We start from the raw sequence: 12,120 nt of genomic DNA on the forward strand, positions 1-12,120 counted from the left end.
CACCTGGGTGTGGTCAATCACCTCTTACCACAGATACAATAAGGCAACCAATGCATTACAAGTCACTTGTGGCACTATGCTTGCATACTGCCTAGCTATGCAATCTGCTAAGACTGTTTCAATCATACAAAACACTGCTATATTACTTAGACTTTGCTCATGAACCCTACTGTGATTACTGGTCATTGCACAGTTGACAACTCTTGGTCATGGACTGGTTTTTGATGTGAATAGATTCTTGTCACGGCACTGAGGGACAATCTAATCTAATCTAATCTATGTCCAATCTTCTAAATTACTGGTATTCTGCACTTGTGCAATCAAGCACAGCTGTGGTCAACATTAAATAGGCCATGAGGTATTCTGAATAGTGTGTATGAATGAGCAACCAGAGAAGTGGACTAGTAATTTCTAAAGACTTGGCAATGACAAATGTATTTGTAAGAGCAAAAGTTACAACAGTAACTGCAGCAAATTGGGCAACTGCAACGGTGGGAAATAAAAGCTAGAAGTGCAGTAGAAGAAGGAAGAAGGAGCGAAACTTTATTATGTAACAGAAAGCACACTTGACTATCCATCAGAAGCTGTCTTCACCACCACAGCATCCTGCAGGTTTTATATCTGCATTACCAGCATTGTATGATGATTATGAGGACTGGGAATCTGTACAAAATGAAACAGAGCCTCACATCATTTACAGTAAAGGAAGGAAGGAAGGTTGGTTTTAATGTCCCATTGAGATCAAGGTCATTAGAGATGGAGCATAAGCTCGGATTTTGTCAAGGATGGGGAAGGAAATCTGCCATGCCCTTTCAATGGAACCCTCCAGGCATTTGCCCGGAGTGATTTAGGGAAATCGTGGAAAATCTAAATCTGGATGGTAGGACGGGGATTTGAACCGTTGTACTCCTGAGTGGGAGTCCAATGTGCTAACCACTCCGCCACCTCGCTCGGTTACAGTACAGAAAGTGTATAGTAAAGAAATACTCTATTCACTGTAGCATAGAAATATGTGAATTGTGAATGGTACTATCAAAGGTACATGTGCGCGCACATGTCCCCTCCCCCCCCCCCCCCCCTTCCATGCACACACTGCAGCAACTTGACTGTGTGCTTTCATCAGTCACAAAAAGATAGGTCAAACCTAGAAATGCTGATTACTGAATCTTTTTGGTTTATGTCACAAGTACTCATTTCACTGCTATCAGTGTCAGTCGTCATATACAGGTTCACCAATTTGTGTTGTCATACACAAGAACATGCCACATAGAGAAATCCTCCGTGAAGCATGTGAATTATCAGGCCTTACCCTTGAATAAGTATTGTAAATTGCTTAGACTGTGGAAGTCACTTAACAGGCCGATGCACAAGAGGTTCAACTTCGAGAAATAGCAAAGGTGTGTATATCAAGTAGTTTGTTACCTTTGGGTATTTCAAATGCTAGTGTGATGTCAAAACAACAGCCTGACTTCAGATGACAACAAACACCTACCAAGAATACAGTCCAGTTTTCTTGCCAGGGAACAGCAACTTTTCCACCTAGGAAAACACTTCAGAGGAAGTTAATAACTCAGTACATTCAGGAATTGAGTGTCATAGCCAGCAAGCTTGGTACTTCTCTGAATATCCTGCTACCAAAGTGGTTATTAACACACTAGAAGCTCACTGTTACATGTTCAATAAACCACATAAAATGTCAGCGAATCTAGTCATAAATCAAAACCAAGGCTCTATAGGTAATCTATTAATCTTGGCCAACACCCACACAGCCTTGAAAGTGAAGTCCCACTGATTTTTCTGAGTCTTTCCTTAAATACATGTGGCTGATGCTGGAAGATGTGTTTTTAAATTTTTATTACATTGTATAAGTGCCACCTATTACCGAAAGGCAACATTACAGAGTGAACACAAATTTTGGCAATCAAAGGCCTTCCCCTGATCTTCAGTCCTACAACTGGTTTGATAAAGGTCTCCAAGAGTCTATTCTGTGTAAGGCTCTTAATTTCTGTTTAACTACTGCAACATTAATTCTATTTTAACCTGCTTATTGTAACAAGCCTTGGTCCCCTCCTACAGTTTTTACCCTCACACTTAATTCCTTTGTGCCTCAGGATTGTAAGTTATCATATAATTTTTTTCTCCCTTTCTATTCAGTGATTCAGTAACTCTTTTTTGGTTACTTGCTCTATCCATACACTCTTCAGCATCCTTTTATAGCACCAGATTTCAAGAGCTTCTATTTTTTCTTGTGTGAACCCTTTATCACCATAATTTCGCTTGTGTACCAGGCTACACTCCACGCAAGTACGTTCAAAAAAGATGACTTGCTACTTAAATTTATATTTGACGATAACAAATTCCTCTTTTCCAGAAATGCCTTTTTGGCTACTCCCAGTCTGACTTTCATATCCTCTTAACTTTGGCCATCATCAGTTACTTTGTTGCACTATTAGAAAAACTAATCTATTACTTTTATGATCTCATTTCTTCATCTAATTCCCTGAGCATCACATGATTTAATTTGACTACTTTCCATAACCCTTATTTTACTTTTGTTGCTGTTCATCTTATGTCCTTCAGCCTATAACTATTGCCCAATTTTTGTACAACAATACAGCTGTTTAGTCAGTTATCTATAAGGACTCAATGAATATACATTCTTTGAACAGGTATGATCAGAATTAAGGGAGCCCTGACATAACTAAATATGAATGTCGGCAAGAAATGTATGCCCCAGAACATCCTCAAACAGCAGTTGCTAAAGCTTCAAACACTTAACTGTTGCAAGAATGGAAAAGACAGACTTCAAAACAGTTGAACACCTGGTACGGTAGTTAAGAACTACTGTGAAAGGGATACACAACATGCAGAAGAAGATTTTTTTATCTGTTTCATAAGCAGTCACTGAACAGAATAAAATATTCTGAATAACTAAATCTGAGGCCACAGTTATAGGGGAAGCGTAGATAAGTTGTGCTTCTGAAGAGACTCCCTTGAAGCCACCTTAAGCCCTAAGTATTACGTACATGAAATACAGGAATCTCATGAAATTTATGCCATTAATTTACCATCCATTTTACACAAATCTGATTCACAAAGAGGAGAGCCAAAGTGCTCGCCAACAACAACAGTAGTGCCAACAGACTGAATAATATGGAGAGCCATGTATGTTTCTTGAGACAAATTCTGAGTCATGCTTCACACAGGAAAAGTTTTACATTTTTAAGCAAATCTTTTTGTGAAACTATAAAATAATTCTAAACTTACTTACTATATATTGTCCTATTATGGTGTAGAAAAGAAGAGCATGAGGAAATAAAAGCAAAACCTTATTAAAGAGGACCCCTGAAGAGACAAAGTACTACATAATCAGTGGCTTCCAGATATAAATAGTTCCTGTACAGGAGAGTGAAAACTGCATCACATATCAGATTACATCAAGCCAAAGAAATTGCCACTTGTTCAATTTTGCATATGAAGTGCATTTACTTATATGGCTTCTACATATTTCATGTTTTATTGCAAATAAATTCTTCTTTTATGATGCAAACTTAAAATTCACTATAACATAGGACTGAACAACTGAATTAAAACAAAGTAAACTTAGTGCTCTTGGACACTGATACAATAATTATACTTACATGCACTGCTGACTTTACTTCTTGCCATATCACTGAACTGTCAGTATCTTCTGACATCAAACTAGTGTAATTTGGTGGATTCAGTATGTTCTCAACGCCAGCTGCTGCCAATAATTTCTGTTGCAAAGCCATTTTTTCTTCCAGTATTTGGGCCTGTTCAAGATCCTTCTGTCGAAGCATACCTGACAAAGTAGAAATACTGTCATAATCATAACTGTAAGAGACACAACCGTTACAGATGAGTGCTGGCACTGAAGTCTGAACTATACTCATTTCTATCAAAATCAAGAGGTTGAATCACACATATCATACAAAGGGCTAATACTGATTATGAAATATATTCCTGCACAAAAATAGTTGTTGTTTCTACATTCAGCATATATACCCCTTTTGTATGTACCGAAAAAATATGCAGTGCTTAACAGAAAATTCTGAAAATGAATCAGATAAATTGATAAAAGAGGTAAAACTACCAGTGTGAAGTGGAAAACATGTCACATGTGACCTCTGTTACAATAACTGTATGAGGTATGCAGAAATTTTATAAGAAACAAGAGGTTCCTGAATTAATTTTCCTGAGACATTAAAAGTACATGTCAGATGACAACCTTTTACTTTTGTAGACAACACACTACAACTTTGAGCAATAACATTTTGAAATATGGAATGAAACACTGATGTGTACACTGAAGCATCAAACATTTTATTGAGGGAAGAAGAATGATTGGATTTTGTGGAGGAAGATGAGTTGGTAATACTTTTATGCGAATGGGTTTCTCTGAAATTCAGTGAGCATGTTGAAGTCAGATTTTAACCTACTGATAACAAGAAACTGGACAACTACAAGAGTACAGACACTCATTTTGATATCACATTTGAAACTATATTTTATTATGGTATATTAAATGTCTAGCTTTTATTGGCTGCACACCATATGGTTAAGGTGATAAGTTTTGATGCCATTTTTATTTAGTCGCTATTTCTAATTGTGTGATAGTGAGGCTTAAATAAAATTCTCTAACCAAATAACTTGCACTCAGTGAATCAAAAAAAATTGAGGCTGCTGATTGCAACAGACAGTAAAACACCTCTACTCAGACTACACTGCACAGCTGAAAGAATATATGAAGAGTTGATAAATTTCTATTATCAACATTTGTGTTGTGGATGTCTGTTTCATATGCATATATGGCTTGTTTTCCAAAACTCACAAACAGAGCGAAGTCCTCCAGACTCTTCGAATATTACCAGCACAAACACTCAAAACTCAGTTCACTTTGCAAACATTACAAGCTAAATGCAATAGTGTCATAAATACTGTGAATCACAAAATACCATTAATTTTTACAAGCATATAATTATTTGGATTTTTAAATATTTATCCTCATGAAACAAAGCAAAATACTTTCTGTAATTTTGAAATAGATAAAGTATTTGTGGGAGAGCTGTAGCTGGTCAAGAATCACAGATTATGGTAGTACGAACAATGATGAACTTCAAATGTTTGACACTATATTTATTCGACTTTTTAAGAAGTAAGAATCATCAACCAGAATGGACCAGTAAGAAACATAGTGCATCACTGATACATTTCTCATGTCACTGTAGAGTCCGTGCATATCTCCTCATCTGCCACATTATGGCAGTATAGTTTGTACCTTTATCCTGTTTCACTTACTGCATACAGGACTTTCGTATGTAAGGCAATATGCAAAAATCTCAATAGGAGACGCTTTTTGCAGTGTCCCAATGGAGATTGTTCACTATTGCTTCCTTCTAGTTGGTTAGAGTAGTACCCTTTCTGGGAACATCATTCAAGCACTTTAAAGTAGGCTAAGTAACTAGCACAATATGTACAGTTATAGGAGGGAAAATGGCTCTCCCATGAACCAGGGACCTTACCAAGTTTGGGAGGCCGGTGTTCCTCAATGATAAATACAAGTGTACCATACATACAACCACAATGGAGGGATATCTGTGGAAAGGCCAGACAAACAAGTAATTCCTGAAGAGGGACAGCAGTCTTTTCAGTAGTTGCTGTTGTAAGAGCCTGGATGATTGACTGACCTGGCCTAGTAATGTTAGCCCACACAGCCTGCTTCTGTAAGCTTAGATGATGATGGCATCCTCTTGGGTAAAATATTCTGAAGGTAAAACAGGCCCCCATTTGAATCTATGGATGGTGACTACAAAAGCAAATGGATAGGTTGGTTATATATAGTGGGAGTTCGTGAAGTTTGGTACCAGAATGAGCAGGACTTCTGGTCAGGTGAGTACAACGTTATAAATACAAAAAATATATATATACAGCAATTATTGCAGTGAAGAGTTCTATTAGAATGTGTCCAGGATATGTCACACACACACACACACACACACACACACACACGCACGCACGCACGCACGCACATGGTCCATTAAGAAAATAGAAATTGGTCCATTAACAAAGTAGAAATGCAAATAAACTACTGCGAACAGTATGGTGAATGCATTATCAAAGATAGACATGATGCCAATGTCCACCACAGTAGTACAAATTTTTATGCCGACTACCGATAGCTCTGCGGATGAAGAGAATGAAAGAATCTATGATGAGATAAAATAAATTATTGAGACAATTGAGAGAGAGGGAAATTTAATTGTGATGGAGGACTGGAATTTGATAGTAGAAAAAGAAAGAAAACAAATAATAGTAGGGGAATATAGACTGGGACAAAGGATTGAGAAATGAAGCAACCTAACAGAATTTTGCACAGGGGATAGTTTAATCATCATCAACACTTGGTTTAAGTATCCAGAAAGAAGGTCGTATCCTTCAAAGAGAGCTGGAGACAGAGGAAGGTTTCAAACTGGTTACATAATGGAAAGACACACATTTTGGAACCAGATTTTAAACTGTATGACATTTTCAGGATTATAGACATAATTCACTGGCTATGAACTGTAGAATAAAACTTAAGAAATTGCAAAAATATAGGAAATTAAGTTGATGGGGCCTGGATAAGATGAAAGAGCCTGAGGTTACTGGGAGCTTCAAAGGGGTTACTATGCAATTAGCCACTGATGGACCAAAAAAGAGGAAAGGAAAAGGCCAAATAGGTAAAAAGACAAGGCCTAGTACTAATCCTTGGATATCACAGGAAATTCTGAATTTAAATGATGAAAAGGAGAAAATATAAAAAATGTGGCAAATGAAGCAGGCAAAAGGCAATACAAACATATAAAAACTGAGATTGGCAGAAAAAGCGAAATGGCTAAGGAGGTATGAACACAGGACAAATGGAAGGCTATAGAAGTATGTATAACTGGAGGAGAGGGAAACATTACACGTGGGAAAAATATAAGTTAAGTTTTCCCCCCTAAGGTAAGTCTTTCTGCTCCTGGGATTGGAATGACTCCTTATCCTCTCCCTTAAAACCCACATCCTTTCGTCTTTCCCTATCCTTCCTTCTTTCCTGATGAAGCAACCTTGGGTTGTGAAAGCTTGAAATTTGTGTGTGTTTGCGTGTTTTTTATTGTGTCTATCTACCAGTGCTTTCTCGTTTGGTATGTTACAGCATCTTCCACAGGAAAACTAAAGAGACCTTTGGAAAAATGAAAAAGAGGTGTATGAAAGACAAGAGCTCAGATGGACTTCCATAAGACAATAATAATAAGCTCAAATACAAGGACAGCAGATGCCGACAGGTGTGAATATTACTGAACTACCAGTTTAATTCATCATGGCTGCAAAATACTGACAAGAATTCATTACAGAAGAATGGCAAAAATGGTAGAAGCTGACATCAGGGAAGATTGGTTGATTTCCAGAGAAACATAAGAACACACGAGGCAACACTGGCCCTATGACTTTTCTCAAAAGACTGGTTAAAAAGAGAGCAAACCTATGTTTATAGCGTTTGTAGACAGAGAGAAAGCTTTTGACAATTCTGACACTCTTTGGACTTCTGAAGGTAACAGGGATAAAATACGCGGAGTGAAAGGTTGTATACAGCATGCACAGAAACCAGACTTCAGTTGTACGAGTCTAAGGACATGAAGGAGAACCAAGGTTGAAAATGGTAGAGACTGGAGGTTGTAGCCTATCCCCCATATTACACAATCTGTACATTGTGCAAGCAGTAAAGGAAACCAAAGGAAAATTTGGAGAACGAATTAAAGTTCAGGGATGACACAGTGATTCTGTAAGATACAGCAAAGGTCTTGGAAGAGAAGCTGAAGGAAATGTAAAGTGTTTTCAGTAGAAATTACAAGATGAACATCAACAAACATAAATCAAGGGTAATGGAACAGTTAAGTTTGGTAGTGCCGAGATTATTAGATTACAGAAGTAAATGAGACACTAAAAGTATTAAAAGAGATTTGTTATTTGGGAATAAAAACAACTGATGACAGCTGAAGTAGAGAGGAGATAAAATTTGGACTGGCAGTGGCAAATAAAATATTTCTGAATAAAAGAAATTTGGTAACATGTAAAGTATATTTAAATGATTAAAGACTTTCCTGAAGGTATTTGTCTGGAGCGTAACCTTCTAGCGAAGTGAAATGTGGAAGATAAGCAGTTCAGACAAGAAGAGTGTAACAGTTTGCTTCTGGGTGCTTTGCCAAGTAGTTGTTTCAAACTCAACAGAACATCCAGAACAGTCTAATCCTCAATCATGCTGAGGAAACCTGGGAGATCAATGAGAAGAGAATGGGTTTTGAAACTGGTGATACAGAAGAATGTTGAGGATTAGACAGGTAGCGCACGTAAATAACGAGGAAGCACTGAATAGAGTTAGGGAGAAAAGTAATTTGTGGCATAACTTGCAGAAAGAAGAGGTCAGTTGCTAGGGCATGTTCCGAGACATTAAGGACTCATCAGTTTAATACTGGAGGGATATGTGGGAGCAAAAATTGTAGAGGAAGACCAAGAGATGAATGCAGTTCAAATGGATATAAATTGCAGCAGTTACTTAGAGATGAAGAGGCTTACACAAGATAGACTAGTGTGGAGAACTGCATCAAACCAGTTTTTGGATGGAAGACCACATCAAAATGAGAAAAATGGTTTCTAATTAAAAACTGACTAAGGTTTTGGATAACCACTAGTGACAAAATACCATGCCGCATATATGAGCACACTGGTATGACAATACCACTATACAGACAGACAATACTAGCAACTAGAATTTCAGCCACAGAAACTGAAACGACATTACAAGATGTAATTGTCAAGCTGATTCAGGAAAAAGGTACTGTTTTATTCGTGATACAAATAGTCGGCCATTTCTTACACTGACATCATGAAACGGAACAGTAACCAGAAGCTTACTAAATATAACTTTTTTTTTCATAGCAAATACATTGTGAAATAAATAATTATATTCAAGAAAAGACGACTGGTACACCACTTTTAACTTCATTTCAAAAAGGCAATTTATTATGGAATAAATTATGTTGTATGCATGATGGGTTTCCCTATTCCAATTATACCACCACAAATTCTAAAAATATTTGTGTTGCTCCCAGAAAATCTTTTTGAAGTGGTATTTTGTGTTTGTGAACAGATTTACCTTTTTTTCCTTATATTCATGTACACAATAATGAGAATGAATCTGATAATATTAATTATTGTTCATGATCAAAAATAGACATAAATGTTATTTCTGCTGCATGGTGTAGCTTCTTATATTGATTATCTCTGAATATTTGCATTAGTGCTTTAGTGCAAAATCGGACAATGGAAAACTTGGGATGAAATAAGAACAATATGAAATGGGAAAAATGCTACACACCAAATAGAGTTGGTGTTGAGTGGAAGATAGGCAAATAGAAAAAAAAGACAGCTAGATGCTATTAGCTATCGGACTAAGTCCTTCACCAGATGTGGACAATACACACCCTCATTCCATGATGCATAGCTCCCAGACAAATTTCACTGTCATCTACAGGTTCCCAGGAATGACAGCAACCATTTATGGGTGTGAGTTATTCATGTGTGAATGAGTGCATGTTTTGTTTGTCTATGTCAGACAAAGGATTTAGTCCAGCTTCTAGCACTTTTTTATGTGCCTGCTTCCCAATCAGGGCCTCCTCTATGTTGTGTGTAGCAATCTATCCTTCTCACATTGTTGTTAATTCTTTAGTGCATTTGATGTATCTTTGGCATTCTTGGCTGACACACATTCTCTTATTCCATTGCACATCTTTTGCCCTGTCACGATTGTTAACTGCAAGTGTTCTGCGTCTTGTGTTTAAGTGCCCATTAATTCAAAAAACAAACCTCATGCATCATAAGCTGTTATAATTTGAACGCAGTCTGTCCAACAGGTTTTGGGCTCCATAAATTTTACGCGTCCGAACCTCTTTTGGCATAATAGAGCTAAGTCAAATGATGGACGACTTGCTTGTTCAGTGTTTTCCCAACAAAACTGTTTGTAACACTGATTTTCAGCCTTTATGTGAACTGTCACTGGCCTCTCACTAAATAACTAAATCTTATTGTTGTTAAATGTGACCTTTTAATCACTACTGACTGCTTTCCCCCTGAAGAGAAATTAATTTTCAAACTAAGTACATACAACATACCTTGCAGTGTATGAGGTTCCTGTGCACTGTTTATCAGTACATTTAACATGACTGATCTATACCTTCACTACAGACAGCAGAAGCATCTTCTATCTAGACAGGAACTTTAAATACCTTATGCAAATTCTTTAGTGGAACACATCAGTTTGGTACACTGCGTAAGAAGGGATTTAGATCAAATCTCCAGTCCCATGCCTTTGCTCCAAAAGAATATGTTTATGCCGATGTATGGAAAAAGATACCATGCAAAACATTAAGTGGAGTGGACTATTTTATTATTTTTAAAAATAGCTTAACTTTATTAAGATTTGTTTATTTTGTCAGGAACAAAAGTGATGTTGCTTCTGTGTTCTTAGAGTTTCAACTGCCAATGGAATAACAGATGGGAAACAGGCTTAAAGTTATTTGGACAGACAGTGGGACAGTATTTGTTAATGACCGGTTTCATAATCATTTCAGGAAGACTGGTAGCATCCATGAAACGAGTTCAACATATATACTACAGCAGAATGGTAAAACTGAATGTGCAGTTGGATCTGTAGTAGAAAGTATTCGCACAATGCATTTCGATTCTGGCCATCCAGAGACACTTCGGGCAGAAGCTGTCACGATGGCAGTCTATACACTAATTGCTGTACATGTGAGCCTAATTCTGATAAGATGCCTTATGAGAAATGCTTTGGGAAGAAAATGTCATTCATGTATATGAGGAGGTTTGGACCTGAATGCTTCATCATACTTTCAGTTTCGATCCAAATTTCAAACAATATGTAATGATTATATGCAGTATGATCATATTATGAAGAAAAACTGTTTCATGACATGTGGTCTTCAGAAAAAATATCATAGGGTATCATATAGAACTCAGGACCAACAACTAGACGAATGAATACAACTTCCCAAAATATTCAAAAGGAGATGAAACTCAATAACCAGTCGAAATTGGAGATAAGGTTGTGCAAGAGTCTTAGAAAATGTGGTGAGCTTCGCCCTCCAGTCTGTTTCCTAAATTATGTGCCTTCCGCAGCAGTTAGTGATAAACCACAACTTTCAAGGATGTGATGGCATCTAGAGACTCTGAGAAGTTTTTGACCGGTTTGATGTGGTCAGCAGCAAATTCCTCTCCTGTGCCAACCTTTCCATCTGAGTAGCACTTTCAACCTATGTCCTCAATTATTTACTGGATGTATTCCAATCTCTGTCTTCCTCTACAGCTTCCTCTATTACCACGGAAGTTAGTCCATGATGTCTTAACAAATGTCCTAACATCTTGTCCTTTCTTCTGGTCAGTGCTTTCCATATATTCTTTCCCTCAACAAATCTACAAAGAACTTAATTACTCATTTACTTTATCAGCCCTAGCCAACTTTCAACACCATTCTGTAGCACCACATCTCAAAAGCTTCAATTCTCTTCCGTTTCAGTTTTTCCACAGCCTATGTTTCACTATCAAGAAATTCTGGGCTCCAAACATAGATTCTCAGGAATTCCTTCATCAAATTAAGGCCTATGTTTGATTACTAGTAGACTTCTCTTGGCCAGGAATGTCCTTTTTGCCAGTATTAGTATGCTTTCGATGTCCGCCTCCTTCCATTCATCATGGGTTATTTTGGTTCCTATTGTAATGAAACTGGCTGTATTGAGTCGTGTGGAGTACCTGATACAGCAAGTTCTTAGTATGCGATACACGTAAAAACAGATGTGGTTACTATATAAGGACAATTAGTGAATATGGTCACTTAGTGCAACAGTGTGAAATAGTTGTAGCGAAATTGTTAAACTGTGTCACAGACCAATTAATGTATGTTCTTAATCAGGTAAAGTAATGTACAGTTAGGATAAGTCATTATCACTTTGATATGAATTTTGGGATGTTTTGAAGAGAAAGAACAAGTTCTTGAATCAGGGT

General features: G+C 37.2%; 1 protein-coding gene across 10 annotated transcripts in view; it reads right to left on the bottom strand.

Moving 5' to 3' along the window:
• The window catches only part of LOC126273157 (rho guanine nucleotide exchange factor 18), a 552,051-nt gene that overhangs the window by 71,061 nt on the left and 468,870 nt on the right, over positions 1-12,120 (bottom strand). For all 10 annotated transcript variants that reach the window (XM_049976619.1, XM_049976617.1, XM_049976623.1 and 7 more), the window contains one exon: positions 3,642-3,823. In XM_049976619.1, the coding sequence (XP_049832576.1) occupies positions 3,642-3,823 (182 nt within the window). The remainder of the gene's footprint in view (positions 1-3,641; positions 3,824-12,120) is intronic.

Source organism: Schistocerca gregaria, chromosome 5, assembly GCF_023897955.1.
Source record: "Schistocerca gregaria isolate iqSchGreg1 chromosome 5, iqSchGreg1.2, whole genome shotgun sequence".
NCBI classification, from domain to species: domain Eukaryota; kingdom Metazoa; phylum Arthropoda; class Insecta; order Orthoptera; family Acrididae; genus Schistocerca; species Schistocerca gregaria.